The sequence below is a fragment of the Pituophis catenifer genome, unplaced genomic scaffold (genome assembly GCF_029215685.1).
Source record: "Pituophis catenifer annectens isolate HBS135680 unplaced genomic scaffold, rPitCat1.0.hap2 SCAF_6, whole genome shotgun sequence".
Taxonomy (NCBI): domain Eukaryota; kingdom Metazoa; phylum Chordata; class Lepidosauria; order Squamata; family Colubridae; genus Pituophis; species Pituophis catenifer.
The window spans coordinates 61,454,844-61,478,209 of record NW_027256886.1 but is presented as its reverse complement, the minus strand read 5'-3'; the positions used below and the strand labels follow the sequence as shown (position 1 = coordinate 61,478,209).

Sequence of the window (23,366 nt, the reverse complement as noted above, 5' to 3'; positions counted from 1 at the left end):
TATGTATACTTCCCTGGCTTCCCATTTTCTTTTGCAACCTATATGATGGATGGATGGATGGATGGATGGACGGATGGATGGATGGATAAGTAGGTAGGTAGATAATCAGCATTTCTACACTTCCACAGCTATTTGATTGTGAAATGGGTGGTTATATAAATATAACAAATTAATAAATTCTAGGCTTTTTCAGCAATTTAGCAGATTTTTGACCATTGTCTTGAAGGTCAGCTGGAATATGCTGACAAAATATTCTGCTGCAGAAACTGTTGTTTCTTGCTGCACTGCCGCCATTGCTTACATTCCTTTGAGTACATGGACTTGCTTTTAATCCTTTTGTGTGGCTTAAGTCATTTAGAATTTATCTAGAATTTAGCATTACATTAAATCATGCTGATATTTCTCTTAATGCTCAGCACCTATTTGCTATGAAGAGTCGATTCTATTTTCTACTGCTACTTTATTCAAGTTGTTTGAGTGGCATAGATAAAATGGTTTTTGTGCATTTTAATCTAAATTATAGAAATTGCAGGCAAAAGTCTTGGAAAAATGACTACAAATTTAGTAAGAGATATATAATTCAGATTAAATTCCCAATCAATGAAGGTAAGGAAAATCCCCTAAGTGTGTTATGCTATGCCCCTTTTAACCATAAAATATGGCTAAAAAGATATGGCTCATTAATTCTGATAGGATGGAGTCCTCATTCTTGAGTCTAACTGGACCCCCATAACGATGTCTTTATTTTATTATATGCATCAGACCGCAACATTAGAAAGTTCAATGGCTATAAGATGGTGAGCAGATCTACCAGTTAAACAAGGGCTAGGTCAGCTAGATGCCTGTGTGAATGGAATGAAAAATTAAAAGTACTCAGATACATGTTTGAACTTCAATTTTAATCCAGTCTGAAAATGTTCACAAGTTTACAGTTGTATGAATGTCTACATTTTACATACTTCTCTAGTATGGTCTGATATGAAAAGGAAGTCAGAAACCTGCATTCTGGGTTTTTTTTTCCTGTCGTAACCTGTTCTAGTGCAAATGTCAATAATAATGTTTGTATTTCAGTTGTCTTGATCAATGTATTCCATTTGCATCAATTTTCTACTTTCAGGATAGATGATAACTCACCAGATTCATTTAGTTCCTGGAAGAAGAAAGGGAGAAAACATTCAGGGACTGATATGATTACAAAAGCTCTACCAAAAAGCAAGTTGGATGCATAAAGTCCAGTGCCTATAGCTGTTTTATTCATTAACTGGGTATCTACCAATGTGTTCTAGAAATCTGTCATATAAACTTGCTATATGACAACTATAAAATCTTATCTGGCACAGCTTCATGGAGTCTTTCTAGCCTCAGATATGAATTTTACCTTAGACCAAGTAAGATTTCATCATCTAAACCAGGTGTCTCCAACACATGGTCCATGGGTTTCATATGGCTCTGGACAGTTAGAATGCAGCCCCACAAGATCATATACATTATTTTATGATTTATATACATTATATCTATTATATGTTTTATATGCAGCCCAAGACAACTCCTCTTCACTTAATCCAGCCCAGGCAAGTCAAAAGGCTGGACATTCATGATCTAAACCCAGTACTGTAATTCATAACAGCAACAGTTCTCTGGGACTTAAGCATTAGAAAGTATTACCACTACTTACTATAAGCCCTCAAATGAACCTAGAATTTTCTTTATGTCTGGAATACATTCTACACTACTTTTATTCCTGTTCGTGTTTCCCTAGAAACATGAGCAGGGAGAGCATCACATGAATGGAAAAGGGTAAATGTTATAAGCATGATTTTTTCTGGCATTGTTAATCATATTTCATTATATCTTTGGTTGTTTGCAAGAACAATTCAGAGCAACAGACACTGACTTAAAAAAAAGACACTGACTTAAAAAATATATATATAGGGCAAGGCCTACAATTAGTTTGCAACATCCTGAGAAATTTCTATGTTAATGAAACTAAAGAAACCTGGAAAAAAAGAAAGATAATGATGTAGAACAACTATTATTGGAACTTTTCAAGTTCTAATTATAGTTTTAATAAATTCAATTATTGGAGATGGTTTTTAAAATCAACCCAAAAAGAAACCAGAGGATTCTGCCTGCCGAAATGGAATTTTTATTGAACATTGCTAAATAGAACTATGTAGAAAAATAGTTACTGTCGAAGAAAAATACTTCCCAGTAGATTTTTAAAATGATTAAAATGTGAACTGTATCATTTGATTCATCTCAATTCCTAGGGCCTCAAAACATAATGTGTGTCATATGTAAGGAAATTTAATAGAACCTACATGTAACAAAAGTGAAAATATCTTACATTCCTTAAAACCATACAGTGTATAATCTTTGAATGCAGTATACTGCTGAACATTTGTTTTTAAAAAAATAACTACATGAGCTAAATAATATAAATCTATTTAAAAAAAAACTAATGAGACTTATTGATTCTTTCTTCCCAGTAGATACAATGACTTTGATATTAGCTATAAAACACTGAAGACAAGAATAGACCCCAGAGTATTTAGGTTTAGAAGTCAATGCTTGTTCATTGTGTGCACACAGACAAATATAAGAAGATGGAGCAAGAAATACAGATCTATTTTTTCCTTCAGGGCCATTTTTTAAAAGTATACAATAAAATCTTACCTTCTTTTTCAGAAATGTGACACTTTTTTTTGCAAAACATATTGTTTCCGGAAAAAAATAATGTTGAAGACTAAAGCTAAAAACCAAATAATAACTTTAAATGCACCCATGGGAGTAAGGAGAGATACCTCTTAGAACAAATAACTGATTGATGTCAAGAAACAACTTTTCATTATTATTATTAGTAGTAGTAGTATAACTATTCAATGAAGATTTAAGGTGGTTTTTTTTTTACAATATATCAGGCTGATGATAGGTTATAAAAAAAACTTTAAGACATAATATTTCAAATGTCATAAACACCAGAAATAAACTTGTACAAATTAATGATTGAGGGCTCCTTGGTTCTCTCTGAGCTTGCTTGTTTTCTTGCAGATGTTTCATTACCTAACATGTTACCTAGTTAGGGTAGCAAAACATCTGCAAGAAAACAAGCAAGCTCAGAGAGCACCAAGGACGCCCCATTTCAATAATATGGCCCTGATAAAATGTAATAAAGCTATTACCATTTATTTAACTTTAATCCTGGACCCAAATTTTTAGGACATTAAAACTATAATTGAGGAATAAGCAACAAAGAAATCATAAATCTGAACATCAAGTATCAAAATGGATAACGAGAGGTCTATTTTTAAAAATGAAATGGTTACAAACTTCTCAACTATTCTTTTCTCACCTTAACAATATCTAGACCTCCAACGAGTTCACCTTTCACATACAACTGTGGGTAAGTTGGCCAGTTTGAATATTTCTTTAATCCTTGCCGCACCTGAGAAATGTAGACTTGATTAATGTTCCACATTATAGATTTCTAAACTCCGTAATAAGAGAATTGTTTTTGAACAACGTACCTCTTCATTCTCCAGTATGTCAAAAGTCTCATAATCCACACTAAATAAAAAAAGACATTGAGACTTATTGTTTCACCTTGAAAGAAATAGTTAACAGTTTTGAAAGGTAGCCTACTCTCAAAGAGTAACCTGCTTAGAAAAATTGTCAGCATCTGTGCTGCCTTTTTATTTCCCTATTTTATTTAAGGCTTCTCCCAATGTCAGCATGGGCAGAATTGCCAATAAAGCTGCAATCTTGAAACAGGTGCAGGAGGGGAATGGAGGAGACATTTCTTTTGTCAGCTCTGCAGCCACCAGCAAAGAGAATAATGCAGCCACATAAATGAAGGTGTTTTTTCCCCTCAAACCAAGTGAATGGTCCAGGGGAAAAAAAGTTACAGAGGCAAAGCAAGGAAAAGTACAAGTATAGAAGCACAACATGGAAATTTGCAAGTATTCTATCCTGGTCAGAAATAGAAGAAAAAATTCAGAAGAAATTCCAGAGAGAGGAAATTAAGGCAGAACAGTTTTTTTAAGAAGAAAACATTACCATATAATAGTACTACTATGAAGTAGATAGTATTGTTGTAATAGTAATTTATACAGTAATATAGGATAGTAAGTATAGGATAGGATAGTAATATAGGATAGAAGCTATATACAACACATATAAACTAGTAAGTTTCATAATTTATACCTTGTTTTTATTTTTCAAAATAAAACACCCCCAAACTCTTATAGGGGGATTTTTTGGGGGGAAAAGAATCACCTGTCCAGAGTTCACTGCTTTTGTGGCTCTTTTGAGTCAATCAGTCTAACTGGAGACAATTTTTAAAAAGAATCCTGACACTTACCAAGAAAGAGTGGTTAGGAATACAGCAATGGCAATAAGATTTATATACCGTTTTCATAGTGCTTTACAGCCCTCTCTAAGAAGTTTACAGAGTCAGCGTATTGCCCCCAACAACCTGTCTCCTCATTTTACTGACTTCGGAAGAATGAAAAGCTGAAAAAGTCAACCTTGAGCCAGTCAGGTTCGAACTGCTGGAGTGAGCAGTGAATTAGCCTGCAGTACTGCATTCTAACCACCGCACCACCATGGCTCTTATAATCAAAGCATACTGAACTTGATCAAGGGGATTTAAAGTGAACTCTAAGAGGGCTAGGGATGGAAACCTGAACAAAAGATCTTGAGCATGAGATCTAATTCTGATTATGTAGTTAACAAGGTTAGCATTACAGTCCTAAACTGACTACTGAGATGACACTATTAGAGTCCAAGTCAGCTTGCCACTAAGAGAACCAACAGAACTGATGAATGGAAATGAGGGGTTAGGGTTAGGATTAGTTGCCAAATCTGGTAAAATGTCTTTCTTCTATTTAATTATTAACTATGATAATAGTAGGCAACCAGATACAAAGAGCCTTCCAGTATATAGAGGAAGAATGCAAAAATGCAGAGGGGACAACAAAAGATACAATCAGAGAATTAATGGATATTGAAAAGATAAAAGTACTATAAAGATTAAAAAGCTAAGAATTAACATACCAAAGATGTTTTTAATCTTTATAATGTTTTTAGTTTATATCATGTATAATGCAAGAAAATAATATGCTGGCATATTTTAACAAAATTTAAGATAATACATTAGTTGCATACCCAGTATTATTTAGAATTTCTATAATCTGCTTGCTGAATCCACACTTTGCCGTCTAAAATAAGAATAAAAGAACAAATCATTGTTTTCTACTAGATTAACACATATGTATTAATTTTAAAGTTGTGGCAAACAGATTTTAAAAAATTAAGATAGTCTTTGGATGTTTACATTCTCCAACCTGAAATCCTCAAAAGACAGTAGATCACTACTCAAACATTATTTTAATTCTCAAAATATTTAGAAGGCAACAGGTTGGAACAATTCATAAATAAGGAACAAAAAATAAGACATTCTAAAAATTAATGTGAGCAATTTTCCCCCCGTCTTCACCTCAAAATGATATTTATACCAGTTTATCAGATATGCAGTACATTCTGCTGTGAACTTTCTACATGTCTATATACCTAACTATACATGAAAGCATGGTTGCAGGTAGTCCTTGTTTAGTAACCACAATTGGAACTCGCATTAAATGAAGTGGTTGGTAAGTGAAACTGCAACTTTAATTATCATGTCTTCAGCTTTCCTTTAAAGACCTTCATGCAAAGGTTCTAAATGCAAAGATTGGTCACAAAGTTATGCTTTCATCGCTGTCACAACTGTAAATGGTCACTAAACAGGAACAATAAAGTAGTATTGGCCTCAAATGTTACTATCAAACTCCTCAAAAACTATACTTCAGGAACGCTTTTCTCATGACAAATGGCTGTTTGCATTTGTATTTAGTTAGTTTTCTAGCCAAAAAACACATAGAGTTATACTTTCTAGTTCCAGGAATACATAAATACTGTACTTTCATGCTCTGACCTTTCGACCACATTTTCCAGATGACATTCCTTCATAATCTGGGATTGTAGTTCTTAGGATTCTTATACAAACCATAATAGGTGGGAATTCTGACACTATGGTTCTATTGTATATAGAAGTCATAAAGTTGGGAACAGCTAATGCATTATTGTAATAAGTTACAATGTTCATCAAACTAAAGCATTCTTACAAATCTTACCTGTTTATTCCCTTTCATGAATAGCATCACAGGGGCCTTGTTTATCAAATCTTTGAGCCTAAAAAAGGAAAAGATTGATAACATCTTGGCATTAACTTGTAAGAGAATATAGATCAAAAACAGAATTTCACTGAAACATGTCACTGTTCTTTCAACGATTTTATGTTTACTTATTTTTTCTCTCATAACAAGATATGGCTTTTAAAATTATTTTCTAACAATGCTTTTCCATGTATAGATTTAAACAATCTCTAAAATTGGCTCTTTACAACTGCTGATTTATATTAGAAATGCATTAAAGAGTAGTATTTAGTCTGTTTTTGAAATAAGATTAATGTAACATACACAGTAGTGACTTCCAATTATTGTCATGAATTTATAATAATTTTAAACACAGGAAAAGGGAACATTTATTTCCAAAAATGGCGAACAAAGCTTAATATAAAACCAGAAGTGGCTAATCCCCAAAAGCAACTATATCAATAATAAAGATAAAAATTTCTAAAAAATGGCTAGCAATGGATTCTCAAGCATTAACTTTTTTTCTTAAAAGTCCAGCCAGAATCACAGCACTTAATCTCTACTGAACATAGTAGGAATTACTTCAAAATAATCCAAAAAACAGTGGTGATGATTTAGTATCTTGAAACCACTTTGGTCAACTTTATTCAGTTTCTAATATAATCATGATTATTCAAATATATTTTGTAAATAATGCGACGTGTTTTTCTTCTGCATTCCGCCTTGTTAGTATCCTGCAGTAAAGCTGTTTTAATTAACAGGCTCTGTGATAGCATTTTAACAGTGAGAATTGCTAATATACAAGAATAATGAAATAACAGTAAAATCTCAGCAAATCTGTGCCTATGAATATGTGTAGTCAACATCAGCGGTTTCCAACCTTTCTGGCTTTGCAGACTGGGGGGATAAGGGGGGGCAGAGGGGATCGGTCCATGCAAACGATGGACAGCATGCATGTGCAGCTCCATTTGCACAAGCGGCAGGTACATGTACCCACTACTCACACAAGTGGAGGTGTGTACACATGACCACCCGTCTTATCCACATGCAAGTGGAATTGCAAATGGACGTCTGCACTCACCCGCCGCTTCTGCGGCTCTGATCTGAACAGGCTGCGGCCCGATAGTGAGCCACGGCCCGGGGGTTGGGGACACCTGGTCAACAGGATAAAGACAAAGGGAACATTTGAAGAACATTCCTACACCAGAGTATCAGTTTCAGTCTCACAAGAAGTATTATAATGACTGCAAATTTACTAGAAATATTCCCACCTTTCCGACTTCTAAAGAAAACCGGAACATGTCATTTCAAATAGGGTCAAAAGCCTTTCAAAACCTCAGAATGGAACATTCTGGGATAAAAGTGTTTTGATCTAGAAATATTTTGCATAACTATTTTTTATGTAACTTATGTTCTCTTGAGGAACAGGAAGAATAATGTATTTTAAAAAAATTATAGTGTTTGAATTTGAAAGAACTGAAGATAAATTCTCCTTAAGCCATTAGTATAAAGAATAACAACCTATGGGTTTTCCAATGAATACAGATATATTTTTTCCATCCTTGGTGACTGACCGAACTAGTTGCGACTAATCTGATTTCGCAATTGTCATTTTGTAGAATAGCAATATGTATTCTTGCACTTAAGTATTAAAAAAAAAAAAGAAATCAAGCTGAAAACACAAAAGAAAAAAGAAGACGCACATATCACACATTGTTGTACAGGTTTTCTTTTGTAGCACGAAAAAGAAAACTAACAATGCTACAAAGTGGACAGCAATTAAATTCAAACATGGAATATACCCATTTTCTTCTTTACGAAAACAAAATGTACCATACCTGTCTTCTAATTTGTGTGCCTTAGGGCAGACTGTATCCAATTCGCCTGAAGCCTCAAGCTCCTAAAATACAAAAATGTGTATTCGTAAAATAGTTTTTTAATAAGATTTTTTTTAAAAAAAAAGAAACAGATGATATTAATTTCTAACCTTAACAATGTCCAGTCCACCTATAAGTTCTCCGTTTACATATAACTGAGGATAAGTAGGCCAATTGGAGTATGTTTTTAGACCTTGGCGCACTTCTTCATCAGAAAATATATCGAAGCTGCTAAACAAAATGTTGTGTTTGTTAAGAATTTCTATGATTTGTCTGCTGAAACCTGGAAGATTGCGGGTGGGGGGGGGAGGCAAAAAGAAAAAAAAGCACAATTTTTAATGAAACTGTATCAATCTTAAAACTAACAGAAGTCTCCCACAAAATTAAATTATGATAAAATAAAGGGATATGTCTAGATTTACAAAGAGAAGGACTACGGCAGTGATGGCTAACCTTTTTGCCATTGCGTGCCAGGAGCAGGGGGTGGGGTCGCGTGCAAGTGCCCACACCCATATTTCTATGCACCCTGCCCCCGCACATGCGCACATGACCCCCCCACACTCCCCGCACACAATGGCATGGCAGGTCCATTTTTTGTTCTCCCCAGCCTCCAGAGCCTTTCTAGGAGTCTGGGGAGGGCGAAAACGGTTCCCCCCCCAGAGGCACTCCAAAGGCTGAAAACAGCCTGTTTGTCAACTTCTAGAGGCCATTTTCGCCCTCCCCAGACTCCTAGAAAGGCTCTGGAGGCTGGGGAGAGCAAAAAACGGGCCTTCCGGCCCCACCATAAGTTGGCAAACGGGCCATTTCTGGCATCCAGAGGGAGTGGGGAAGGCTATTTTCGCTCTCCTCAGACTCGTAAAAAGGCTCTAGAGGCTGGGGAGAGAGAAAAATAGGCCTTCCCCACCACCACCCCAGAGGCCCTCCAGAGGTAGGAAACTGTCTGTTTTCCTACTTCTGATGGGCCCAGAAGGCCCAAGCTCGCGTGCCCACCGATATGGCTACACATGCCACCTGTGGTACATGTGCCATAGGTTCGCCATCACAGGACTAGAGGGTGACATGATAGCAATCTTCCAGTACTTGAGACGCTGTCACAGAGAAGACAGGATCAGCCTATTCTCTAAACTAAGCAACTGAAGGGAGGACAAGAAGTAATGTGTGGAAGATCATTAAAAAGAAATCCAACCTAGAACTAAGGAGAAATTTCCTACAGTGAGAACAATTAATCAGTGGGATAGCTTGCCTCCGGAAGTTGTGGGTGTTCTCTCACTGGAGGTTTTCAAGAAGAGATTAGACAACGATCTGCCCAGAATGGGATCTCCTGCTCAAGCAGAGAGTTAGACTAGAACACCTCCAGTGCAGTGGTGGGATTCAAAAACTTTTACTACCAGTTCTGTGGGCGTGGCTTGGGGGTGTGGCGCGGCTTGGTGGGCGTGGCAGGGGAAGGATACTGTAAAATCTCCATTCCCTCTCCACTCCAGGGGAAGGTTACTGCAAAATCTGCATTCCCTCCCCACTCCAAGGGAAGGTTACTGCAAAATCCCCATTTCCTCCTGATCAGCTGGGACTCAGAAGGCAGAGAATAGATGGGGGCGGGGCTAGTCAGAGGTGGTATTTACCGAACTACTCAAAATTTCCACTACCGGTTTTCCAGAACTGGTCAGAACCTGCTGAATACCACCTCTGCTCCAGGGTCCCTTACAGCCTTGTTACTCTATATTTTATGTGGTTCCTACACACAATATATAAGACTCATAATTTTATTCCAGCATCATTATCAACTCCTAATAGCATATTTTTCTTCCTCCCCAACTGTGGCCACTGTTGAAAATATGTTTACATTAATGAAAAGTTTATGGCTGACTCAGAGAATTTTTGCTTAATGTCAGTTAACAAACATTTTAATAATTCAAGGTATAAAACTGAGCAGCAGCCAAGAAGTGGAGAACTTAGGAAAAGGGCCCAATGAAATAGTTTCACTTACCCATCTCCTTAATTTCAATTGTACAACTGTGATATTTGATATTTATACTTCAGTATCAAACATATTATTTTACTGTTAACTCCATTTAAACAAGAGCAATAAAACTACCTAGAAAACAAAATTTATACTGTATATGTGCATGTGTATATAATCTTGTCTACTATATTTAAATTTTCTCCTTACAAAACAGAAACCTTTCTTATATGTCTACATGTGTTGCTATATATATTCACAGCTTTGCACGGTATCTGAAAAATATTGCCCAATTTACAAGAAGTTCCAAGACACCAGATATATTATGACAGTTTTAAAATAAGTGCACATTCTAAGCAACCTATACAAGATTTCTATCTGGCAAATTTTCCCATTACTTTTGTTTTGTACTGTAGCTTGAGGTCTTCATAATCTGCATTTTGAGCCAAGAGCAAACAGTATTTATTTATATGATGTATAAGTTGCTTTTCTTCGTAGAACTGAAGCATTAAGTTCTTGTACTGCCTCGAGTGAAACAAGAATCCTGATCTCCCTTCTTTCCCCATTCATCTGGGAGTTCATTAGTAAACAGCTACAGGGTGATTGCTGATGGTTATTTTGCTACTAATATATTAATTCATTTCTACAGTAAGAGGCTTCTAAAGAAAAGAGCACCAACACTTTATTTTAGCTGTAGGCAACTATAAACAGACAAAAAGATTGATTGATGGGACTTCATTTTTAAGGGTTAAAGTAGCAGGCTGAAAATGTTATTATGCTTAGGGTAAAGTGCCAACATCATACTTTATTCCCATAACAAAATATTTGACTTTTTTTAAAAAAACAAATGCAATCTGAGCAATGCAAAAGCTAATGAAAGCACGACTGAAGTGTATATTTAAGAACGTACAGACCAAGGCTGCATAATGAGAATGTACACTAAAAGAGATGGAAAGCTACATATAATCGTTGTGTAATACTAATGATGTCAGCAAGCAAAAACACCTATAAGCAGGGAGCTAGGGCACAGATGAAATATAACATTGTTGTAAATAGATTTTACATAGGCAGTGATGAAATACCAGCCATAATAAGGACTGCTGATTCCAATAATTCAATTATACTCAGATACAAATGTCAAACCATTGCCTTTTTTATGCCAATTAGTCTGGACACAATCTGTTAGGAACTTTAGAACCAGTAACTCTTTGTAGTTGATATCCTGTTCTGAACAGTTATACGGTGCTTATAAGGCAATCTTATAGAATTTTATAATATACATCATAACTATTGTTGTAATCTTCCTGAGGAAATAAGAGCCAAAATACAGATAATCTGTTGTTATAAATGTGCATGAGATTTATAGACAGATACAGCAGCAGTCAAGGAATAGCACAGTACAGCTAAAACCCATCTCTTCTTCACATTCATTTATATTCCGGTTATATTGCTGTTCTGGAATGAGTATGCATGCATAGCTTATCAATCAGTATTACACTAAATTCAGTAACTGAACTCAGTGAATCTGAATGAGAATTTCCATTGCTAAGCAAGGTTGTTAAGTGAATCACGTCCAATTTTATGACCTTTCTTGCCAACTGTTAAGTGAATCAGCTGCAGTTGCTAAGTGAATCATACAATATTAAATGAATCCAACGTCCCCTGTGGACTTTGCTTGTCAGAAGCCAGCTGGAAAGGTTGCGAACGGCAAACATGAAATCCCGGTACCCTGCAACCATTGTAAATACACGCTGATTGCCAAGCACCTGAATTTGAATTACATGATTGTGGGGATGCTGTGATGGTTGTTAAGTGCAAGGAACGGTCATAATTTTTGTTTTCAGTGCCATTACAACTTTGAACAGTTGTTAAATGGATGGTTGTAAGTCGAGGATTAGCTGCACTTCTATGAAAGAAATGATGTATACAGTACAGTGCTTACAGCAAGCCAATACACAGCAAATTAAGTAGAGATAGAAATATTTTGAAACAAAAGATAATGAAGAAAAATTTGAATAAAATTGTGTAAAGACGAGAGTAATGATAATAAGTAGATGCAACATTTGGTTCATTCGTCAAACAATGTCCTTAAAGATGAATCCATTATATATTATTACAAGAGATCCATTTTTTTGTTACTAACAAATATTGCTCAAAAATGATCTAGGTGCTATATAGAAGTTCATGAACAAACTTGGAATCTTTTATATACTTAGAATAAATGTAGCTGAATGATTCTCACGTATACAGGTGTTCCAACCCACCTAAACTCCTTCCAAAGAGAGAACAACAGATACAGTACTGACCTAAAGGATACAGGCATTACCCTGAAGTGGATGAAGCCACCTTCTCCTCAGAAACCCAGTGCGTAGCTCATTGATCCATATTATAAATGCGAAAGAAATCACTCCCAACCCTTTGCCCATCTTCCACACTTAAAATATTATCATACTTTTAAGTGTTAAGGTTTCTTTTGTGTGGTTTAAGAGACAATGGAGTAATTATACTCTGATCACTTGTCTCTGCCAATGTTGGAATAGTTTCAGTCAAAACAAGAGTAGTATCTCTGTAAGCAAGGATTTCTACATACCTTTTCTCCATATATTTCATATAGGACTAAACCTTTATTATCTCTTTCCCTGTTCCCCTTTCTATCCAAAATGATCTACAGGAAGTCTTTGACTTACAATAGTTCGCTTAGTGACCATTCAAAGTTACAACAGCGCTTAAAAAAGCGACTTATGACCATTCTCACACTTATGACCATTGCCAGCATCCCCATGGTCATGTGATTTACATTCGGATGCTCAACAACTGACTCACATTTATGACAGTTGCAATGTCCCAGGGTCATGTGATCCCCTTTTGCAATCTTCTGACAAGCAAAGTCAATGAGGAAGCCAGATTCACTTAATAACCATGTTACTAATTTAACAGCTACAGTGATTCACTTAACAAATGTGGCAAGAAAAGTTATAATATGGGCCAAAACTCACTTAACAACTTTCTCAGTTAGCAACATAAACGTTGGGCTCAATTGCGGTCATAAGTTGAGGACTACCTGTACAGTATTCTTAACCTAACAATAACTCCTAAATCTCCTGAACCTAGAAAACCAGACCTAGGTCTAGCATAGCTGCAGTTAAGCTGCACCAAGGCAACTGTGTCCTCCATCATTTAGCGCCCAGGCTAAATGAGTGAACTAGTAGAATTGCTAAAAAGAATGCTGATCAGTCCTGAGCATTCAGAGATCAGATTTTTTTAGAAAACCTATAACACAAAATTGTATATAGTAATAGCAATAACACTTAGACTTATATACTGCTTCACAGTGCTTCACAGCCCTCTCTAAGCAGTTTACAGAGTCAGCATATCACCCCCAACAATCTGGGTCCTCATTTTACCGACCTCGGAAGGATGGAAGGCTGAGTCAACCTTGAGCCTGGTGAGATTCGATCTGCCAAACTGCTGGCAGCCAGTGATCAGCAGAAGCAGCCTGCACACTAAACACTGTGCCACCGCGGCTCTTATATAATAAATTGTCCCACCACACAAATATTTAAAATAATTCTTACCACAGCGAGCTTCATGAGGTGTTCCCTTCATAAACAACATGCAAGGTGCGGCATTAATGAGTTTCTTCAGTCGTGAATTAAGGTCCTCCTTTTCATTATCAGCAGACGCAGATGAAAGAGATAAACTAGATGCATGTCGCTGAACTTTTTTGGTCAGTTCTGGTGCATGAGCACCATCCAATCGATCGATTTTCTGGGAATTCTGTCAACAGACAATAGCCGCTTTGATCAATTTGCAAAGGCTACAACAACACAATTCTAAAAACTATCACCATACAATAGAGAACAAAATCATATTGCTATATTAAAAGCCACAAGAAAAATTCAAACACAGCAGCTGGTATAAAATTCATTTCACGAGAAGTAATGAAACAGAGCATAGTAAGCTAGTAAACCCATCAGTGGGCATGAGAATCAAAATTATTAAAACACAGCTTCTAAAATATCTAATAACTAAGTCAACACAATGAGCTTAGGTATCAAATTGATTTTAATATGGTTAATAACTGAAATGTAGTTTCTTGCAAATAGATTCTGAGACAATATTTAAAAAAACAGGAATACCTTCTGAGGCAGTATTTTAAAAATAGGAATTCTATATAGTTTAATTATGAAATTCCTAACATTTTTATATAAATTGAATATTATAAACATTTAAATATTTATCTGGAAATAATGTATTCTCCTCCAAAGCATTAATTCAAGAAAGATAAAGTAAGTTTACCTTAAAAAACAAGAACGTTGGAACAGAAGAAATTTCATGTTTTTCAGATACTTCCGGCACTGCTTCAGCTTCCAGCTTTTTTAAAAAAAGAAGGAAATATGATTTCGTTTGCAAAAGCTTATTTATAGTTTAGTTTGCACTGGCTGATCTTGTCTACACTATTCTTTTAGTCATGTTAAATGTTTAAAAAGGATTTCCGCACAAAAGTTTGTGACACATTTGCATTTAAATGAAACTCACAGGGCAGGCTTGTCATCCACTGAGCCTGCCATGTCAAAACAGGTTCAGAGGTTTTTATTTTGTTGCACATTTCAAAAGATGCCTAGAGGCTGTGAATAAAATTCGTGGTGCACTAGTGACCTAGTAAATTTTCAATCATATGCAGCTACTACTATATTGAAATCCATAAATCACTGACCCCAGTTATGTCATGATTACAGTGCTTATTTTCTGCCCACAGCAATTCTTGCTGTTTGCTCTATTGACTAATTTCAAGAGGCAGTACATCATGACTGACATTTCCAGCCTTCTGCAAATTATGAAGCAAAAAAAAGGAGTATTTCTTCAATAAACTATTGATGCCTGGTACATTTTAGTTTTTAACTCCTGAAAGACTGTTAGGTATTAGTGCACTACTAAGTTGACAAGAGAAATTGACAATCCAATATCAAACTGCAAAAATGCAATTTGGAATGAGGCGTCTACAGAAGTCCTGATCTAATTTTGCATCCTTGGAAACTATTAATGGCCCGAACAATTTGGGGATGGAAAATAAGCAAGTGTAACAGACATTTATGCTTTAATTATAATATATAATTATAATAAAGCCATTAATTATAATGCTTTAGTAATCAAATTGTGTCTTTTATGTGTAATATAAATGTATTATAACGACAGAGTATGAGTTGGTGACTTTTAGGCTTAAAATCTAAATTACTCAAAATCTGATTATTTGACCATATGTATTTGACCATTGTAATTATGAAAAAGTAGTTAATATATAACTCTAGGTACATAACACTTTAGGCTTTTTCAAACTTGCTCTCTTCCAAATCTGAGGACTTCAGCTTATATCTGGCTATCACAGTCCTAGCTAAGACGTCTGGGAGCTGAAGTCTGCACATCAGGATGGTATCCAAGTAGGGAAATGCCTTATATGGGGATCTATAGGATAAATTTTGCACCTCTCTACAAGATGAAACAACACTTAGTAACTAGTTCACTTAGCAGCAGAACTGCCTGCCACAATTAGGGTCATTATCAAGGACAACCTGTAACACTATATTACTACTTATTTCCTATGAATACTCAGAATGCATTATAGACTGAATTTTAGGCTTATCTTTTAAAAAACTATGTGTTATGTATATTTCAGTTACACCAACTTTTCTTTTTAAAATGAATTTGTTTTTCTTGTCCCTTCAAAATTTTTACCAATTTTGCATTTTTCTATACTAATTCCCATGTATACATATTATAACACAGAGATATATATGTCTACATGTATAGTAGACTTATTTTTCCTTGATTATTTGAAACATCTTACTAGAAATTGTAAATATTCCCATACCCAGGATGACAGTACATGATACTGTGTATTAATATATATAATTTAAAGAGGCAGGCATTTTGGTCACCTGAACTGCATTGAAAAGTGAGAGATCTGCTTAATCAGCAGCATATGACAAATCAAATAATTAATACACTCTTACTAGAATAAAGTCTTTTGTAGGCCTCAGTTTATCCAAATTTGGATGTAACAGATAAAAACTGCATTTCAGACAACAAATTTTATCCTAAGCAAACCAGTTCACATTATGTACATTTAAACATATTCTGCTCATCTTATATACATATTCTCCATTTGCCTTTTATTTGACATTCATCTCTAAGGTGACCCTTCCCTCATTAGTCTGTTAAATCAAGGTCTTATTGTATGCTATCAATCTCAAAAGCCTCTATATAGGATTTATTAAAAAATAAAGCATGTCAACAACTTTTCGAACTTAGCCGCTTTTACTGTCACTGTTGACCCAATCCACAATCCTGATGTTTAGTACAGAGTGAGGTCTGTACTGCTGTACTGTACTGGATGGCCAAGCATTACCCCCACTTTTATATCATCATTTTAACAGTTTATCCTGGTTTAAAAGTAAGAGTATAACAATATTCACTTGTACTAAAGAAAGCATTTGATATGCCACCAATGAAAATGGAAAATAATTGTGAGTTTGAACAAAACTCACTTGCCCCAATTCACATTTTTTAAGTTAATTTGGAATAACTTCACATTTTTTGTTCAAAGTCAGCAATCACACCTATATTGACTTACTTTCACAAACATAACCTGTGGATGCTCTTTTGCTAGTTCAGCCATGACATTATTCATCTGAACGCACTGAGGAGCCCATGGGGCCCAAAAATGAACCACCACTAAAGACCTGCAATAGAAAAAAAGAAACACATAGAAGTCAGGTATTTTTGCAGACCAGAGCAATGTAAAAAGCAACTAGAGGCACGGTGTAAGAATTTGGCACTGGAAAAAAACCTCCTTTTTGCCTAAAGAGAACCACTTGTCAGTCAAAATAGACAGTAGCAATGGATCAAGATTTTGACATGATACATTACCAGTCCCTATATTCCCTGCAGCATACCTACTGATTCTACTCAAGGCTGATCCAAATTCAACTCACATTCATTGCCGTTCCCTTCACATCCTCTTTACTGCTGCCAAAGAATAGATCCTGACAGCTGCTCCTCAGTGGGAAACTGAATATCAAAGACTTCCAATCCAACCATTCTCTGCATAACCACAAGGGTTACAAAAGTTGAAAGTACCTTCTCATGTAATTGTTGGTACACAACTCCTACTTCTCAGTTGTAGTTAAAAACATTCTGCATAGAAAGTTATGAAAAAAGAAATGTTTTTTTCACTTTTTAAACTTCCAGGGACAAAATGAAGACCGTTCTTCTAAAAACAGAGTTGTGACCTTGGTAGAATGAAGAGCCAGAAAGTTGATCAGCTCTTCATAATTCCACTCCAGATACGGAGAGGACCTAAGATCAGCCACAAGTGTTCCAGTCAGTTGCACCTTGCAAGGAGACTACAAGACAGTAGTTTCTAGTGGGTTTAGAACTCTGGGAGGCAAGGGAATAGCCATCTTGCTCAAACCACATGCTTTTTTTTCAAATCACTTTCACTGCTTTAACTGCTTTTCAGCTAAAAGGAACTTTTGGATTAACTAGCCTGAAACTTCAATCTTAGCATTTTAAATACAAGTTTAAAGTTTTTTTTAACCTTTGGAATAAATAGCAAAGAATGACTAGAACTTTGTTGCTGGGAAAATATACACAGACTAAGGTACTAAAATTTTGGAATTAATTATAAGAGTCCTTCCTGTGGGAAAACGTCAAAAAATGATTTATTGTTTTTTTTTTTTTAAAAAAAAGGATAGGTTGGCATATTGAAGGAACTAAAGGAACTAAAATAAACTAAAACTAAATATTACAATTAAAGGAAAAGAACAGTTAAATTTGACTTACTAATATAAAAATGGAGCAAAATATTTTAACATTGCATACATTGCAGAGTATTTTTAAACAATGGACCCAGAAGTTAATTTTAACAGTGTCTGCTACTATTGATAAGCTGTGTTTAAAAGATGTTATGGCAGAGGGACAAGTTTTATTGTAGAACAGTTTCCCAACGTTTTTAGCTTTGCGGGCTGGTGAGGGGGGCAAGGGTTGGTTCCACATGAGTAACTGGCAAGCATGCACATGCAGCTCCATTTGTGTGAGCCATGTGCACACATGCTTGCTGCTCACACAAATGGAGCATACACACACACTTGCCCACTGTTCATGCAAATGAGGGTGCGCGTGCACATGCGCGCACACGCTGGCCATTTCAATGGCCCGGTTGCAATCCTCTCACAGTCCACTAGTGGGCTGTAGCCCACAGGTTGGGGACCCCTGCCATACTGATCTTAAAGTGGATTAAAAATGGCAGGCTGCATGATATGGAACAAGATGCTACAATGGACCTACAAAAGAAATTGGCTTATACCTGAATATGTAAAAGAGATATAAAATAATAAACAAGAGAGTGGTCTGAATAATTTTCCTATATTGAACAAAAGAGATTTGTTAAAGCTTTGAAGAATTTTATAAGAAGGGACAAAGAATAAAATGAAAAAGAATCAAGTTCTAGAACATTATTTGAAGGGCCAAAAATATCATGGTTGTTAGAAGTATAGGTTTTTTTTATCAAGGTTAAAATATACATTGTTATCTCTGTTAACATTTAATGAACGTTTGCCGACATCAGAATGGTAATGACAAAGTTTTGTGGATTTGTTTGTAGATATGAGATGGGATATGGGAGAAAGATCATTTTTTACATTTTAAGAGAATAAGTTACTAAAATTGTTTATTCTTATTGGGCTATTGGAAAAGTCATTTCTTCATATATTTTTCTTGTTCTTTGCTATATTTTTTTAACTTTCTATTTTCTTTTTTTACACCATTTAGGATACAAACACATTCCAGCTTTGGAAAGATACTTCGGTAAGGGATATAGAAGAAAGAATTCTTAAATCTTTCCCACACATATTTTTATTTCATTTCAATGCACTATATTATTTCTACCTTCACCTAGAATAATTGTATCTAAAACGGATTTGTATCTATTTCTTAAAACTGTACTGTACCAGGATGTAAGAAAAACAATTAGTACAGCTTAGACTAAAGCTTTGTCCTGCTGAGTCACTGCAAAACTCCTCCTTTCCCACCGAAATACAGCTTAGTGCTCTCATTCTCATTTTCTAAAATGTGAAGGAGATAATGCCCTTCTCTCACCTCTATATTCATACATATTCATAGGTTGCAAGACTCCTTGGGGCCAAACTCTACATTCAGCAAGATCAGGGTTTTATTTTAATACCACCTTGCTCAGCACAAAAACTAGTTCTACAGAAATAATACACACAGTTCATGCATTCCCTCTCTAGTTCAATTCAGTTGTAAAAATAATAAGAAACAAGATGTAACTGGAGTAGCAAACCAAATTTCTGCCTAAATTATTTGATTTTCAGTGAAAAAAATTAAAGAATACACATAAGAAACCAGAGAACTACAGTAGTTCTTGACTTACAATCGTTTGTTTTGTGACTTTTTAAAGTTACAATGGCACTGAAAAAAGTGACTTACAACCAGTACTCAAACTTACAACAATCACAGCCTCCCCAGTCATGTGATCAAAATTCAGGTGTTTGGCAACTGGCATGTCTGCAGTGTCCCAGGTCATGTAATTGCCATTCACAATCTTCCCAGCCAGCTTCTGACAAGCAAAATCAATGGCTGAAGCTGGATTTGCTTAATGAGCATGTAATTCATGCAATTTCACTGATTTGCTTAATAACCATGGCAAAAAAATGGTCCCAATTGTATCATAAGTTAAGGACAACCTATATGCATTCACAACATAGGATTCACCTATTTATTAATGGCAAATAACATAAAAGAATTTAAAGATGAGATACTACATTTAATTATCCTCCTTTGGAGGATGCAGGTACACTTTTTTAGTGTACCTGCATCTTTTGCTTTAATTTCAACCTATCTGGCAAACATTATACTGAAGAACTAGAGTTTTATCAGAAAGGTTCTACAGTTAAAGAACAGAGAGGAGGCAACCTGTCAACACCCTGTATTAGTAGGTGGAATCCAGACATGATTTTACTGAAATCTGTGGGACTCGACATATTAACATATTTGTCACAAATCTCTTTTTTATTCAGACTCAATATTCCCAGATGGATTGACCTACATTGTTCACATGCCCATCCAGACTACTTATAAAGCCTTTTACTTCTGTCTCATCATTCTCAGATGCTGCTCTATTGAACACCATCTTCCCTCCAAGAAGCCCATTCATTGTAACATGAACAGAGAGACTGGGGGATGAATATGGTATTTAAAGAGCGCCAGGTCTTATGGCTGATGTGATGGGCAGATAAATGACTGCCATATACTGACAGAAACATCTTCCTTTATGTCATAAGTGTTTACAGAAAAGATGCTGAATGGGATTAAAATGAGACCTGCAGACTGAGAAGACAAAGTGCAATTAAGTTTGACAAAACCATGACCATTTGCAGGGAGATGGAAAAAAAGCATGGGAAATCTTCTGGTATGGGGTCAAACGAATAAGACTGTGTAAGAGTGTAAGGGTGTGGTGTATCTGTTGATATGCATGCATCAAGACAGGTCCACTAGTACCATTTATGTCAGAAAACAGGGTAAAACAGGTTGACTCAGCCTTCCATCCTTTCGAGGTAGATAAAATGAGGACACAGATTGTGGGGGCAATGAACTGACTTTGTATAAAAAGAACATCGCTTGAGGGGGGGGCAAAAGCCCTACTAAGCAGGTATATACAAAAGTATGAAGGCTATTGCTTAACGCATTGTAAGCCGCCCTGAGTCTCCGGAGAAGGGCGGCATATAAATTGAACCAATCAATCAATCAATCAATCAATCAATAAACTTCTTCTGTAAATAAACTTACTGTCTTACTCTTAGGAAAGCTTTCTCAATTCATGCTAGCCTTCCCCAATCAGACAACCTGAAAATACCCTAGACCAGGGGTCCCCAAACTCTTTAACAACATCAGTTCCTTCATGGACAAAACCATGACCATTTGCAGGGAGATGGAAAAAAAGCATGGGAAATCTTCTGGTATGGGGTCAAACAAATAAGACTGTGTAAGGGTGTGTGTATCTGTTGATATGCATGCATCAAGACAGGTCCACTAGTACCATTTATGTCAGAAAACAGGGTAAAACTGTTGATCAACAAACTATATCATGAAAATAATTTAATAATTGCTAGTTTAACTAACTAATAATGTTATAATAGTCAGAAGTCTATGGAGATTTTTAGACATGCAAGTTATAGTTGTCCCAAAGGTGCTTTTTCAAGAGGCAAGTGGACTTTCTTGTTTTTCTTTGAAGAGGTTTGGCTTTTCATCCAAGAAGCTTCTTCGGTGCTGAAGAAGCTTCTTGGATGAGAAGCTAAATCTCTTCAAAGCTTTGCTGGCTGAGGAATTCTGGGAGTTGAAGTCCACAAGCCTTAAAGGTGCCAAGGTTGGAGACCCCTACTATAGATAATGATGATGATGCCGACGACGACATACTGTCCACTTTGGGGACCCCATCTTCTATTCCTTAGCCAGCAAAAACTTTAATCCAAGGGTGGTTGGAGATAAGGAAAGATGAACCCCAACGGTAGGACTGTCCGCAATGAAAGTTTTCGCATTTAAATCTCCAGCGGAGCCCCAGCAGAACCAGCCAGGCGGCAATTTCGATACTTGGCAGTGGCTTCCTTTCCCTTCCCCGCCCCAAGGAAACCCCAACGGAGCCTCATAACCGCGAAACGGCGACCGGATACCCACCTGTCCGGCCGCTGCAGCAAATCCTGGAACTGGGCCGAGGATGTCGCTTCTAGCAAGGTTCCCGCTGCTCCCTCCGCCGCCATCGTTGATTCTGATCTCAAAAGAGGGGGGGGGACTATCCCTCCATTCGTGACGTTCTTTTATCACGCATGCGCCACCCTTCCGAAGTTGGCTCCTGCCTCCCGAATGGTAGCTGAAATCCCGCGCATGCGTGCCGGGATTCGGACAGTCTCGTCGAAGAAGTCTATTGCGCTAGAAGCTAGATAGAGCGATTGTTTGCATGGGGAGCGGGCAGCGCGACTGAGAAGTCGCCGGAGGGAAGATTCGAACTCTATGCAGCGAATGGAGACGGGAGTTCCGAAGCTGAGCTTCGACGGGTTCCCCGCTGTGAACCCTGACATGAACGATGCTTTGAACCAATTTAAAGGGTGCTTCAAGCTGTCGGCTGTTTTATAAATAATAAATAAATAAAACAAACGTGCGTTTTTTCTGGATGTATGTTGATCTCCGAGGGTTCCCTGGGTGACTTTGAACAAGTTGTCAGGTTAAGAAACCCGAGTTTCTGTGAAGAAGAAAAATGAGGCGACGTCCCCTCGTATATCATCTTAATCTCCCTAAGAAAATACAGATACAAATAAATTCCAGTATACTAATTGTAATTGTTTCTCCCTCTCTCTCTCTCTCTGCCCCCCACCCCACCCCAACATTTCCTACCTTCCATCACTGGAGGCTTTTTAAGAAGAGACAACAGCCACTTCTCTGGAATGGTATAGGGTAGGGGTCTGCAACCTTAAACACTGAAAGAGCCATTTGGACCCATTTCCCACAGAAAAGAAAACACTGGGAGCCACAAAACCCTTCCCGTGACTGACTATTTCTTGAGTGGCCACAAAACGAGTAGTCGAATTAAACGTTCTGTTTTCTTCTGAAACTTTTCTTGGATTTATCCATGTTTGGGCTACCGGGGTTGAAAAGCTTAATAAATCGTTTGCCGCAGGTGTCGCACATTGGCAGTTGTGACACATATTTTGAGTGACAGAGCCACAGCAGAAGGGTGAAAGAGCCACATGCAGCTCCAGAGCCACAGCTTGCTGACCCCTGGTATAGGGAATAAGAAGACTTCTTATTCTGTTCTGTTTTTCCAGTCCTAGTCGTCCTTAGGAATTAACCATTCAATCTTTGCCATTATAAACCACCGAGAGTCGGGCAGCATATAAATTAAATTTTACTATTAACCAGATTTCAAACATTTCAACTTTCCTTGTTTTTCACCAAAAATTAATATTTTCTGGATTACACCTAAGAATCTTGATTTCCCTTTAGGAATTATTTAATCTTTTTGGAGTGCAACCTGACTTTTCTAAAACGATAAATGTCTCCAGTGTTTGTATAATTGCATTTCTTGAATTGTGTATGTACCAAATTTTGGATTAATTTTTTGAATACATCCTACAATGCTAATACTCTGTTTTGCTCAAAATAAGACATCTCCTGATAATAAGCTCAATCGGGCATTTGAGCACATGGCAATAAGGCCAAGCGCTTATTTCAGGGTTCAAAAAAATATAAGACGGGGTCTTATTTTCA

At 36.5% G+C, this 23,366-nt stretch overlaps 1 protein-coding gene across 1 annotated transcript; it reads right to left on the bottom strand.

Annotated features, from left to right (window-relative positions):
- Positions 1–880: 880 nt before the first annotated feature.
- On the bottom strand, positions 881–21,906 carry GLRX3 (glutaredoxin 3). Its single transcript, XM_070945783.1, has 11 exons — positions 21,780–21,906; positions 16,660–16,768; positions 14,328–14,402; positions 13,604–13,805; positions 8,182–8,354; positions 8,033–8,094; positions 6,174–6,231; positions 5,167–5,219; positions 3,528–3,567; positions 3,353–3,445; positions 881–1,150 (listed from the first exon to the last, which is right to left on the bottom strand). Exons 1-11 carry the CDS (start codon positions 21,860–21,862, stop codon positions 1,100–1,102), a joined length of 999 nt encoding a protein of 332 aa, XP_070801884.1. The 5' UTR covers positions 21,863–21,906; the 3' UTR covers positions 881–1,099.
- Positions 21,907–23,366: the final 1,460 nt, after the last annotated feature.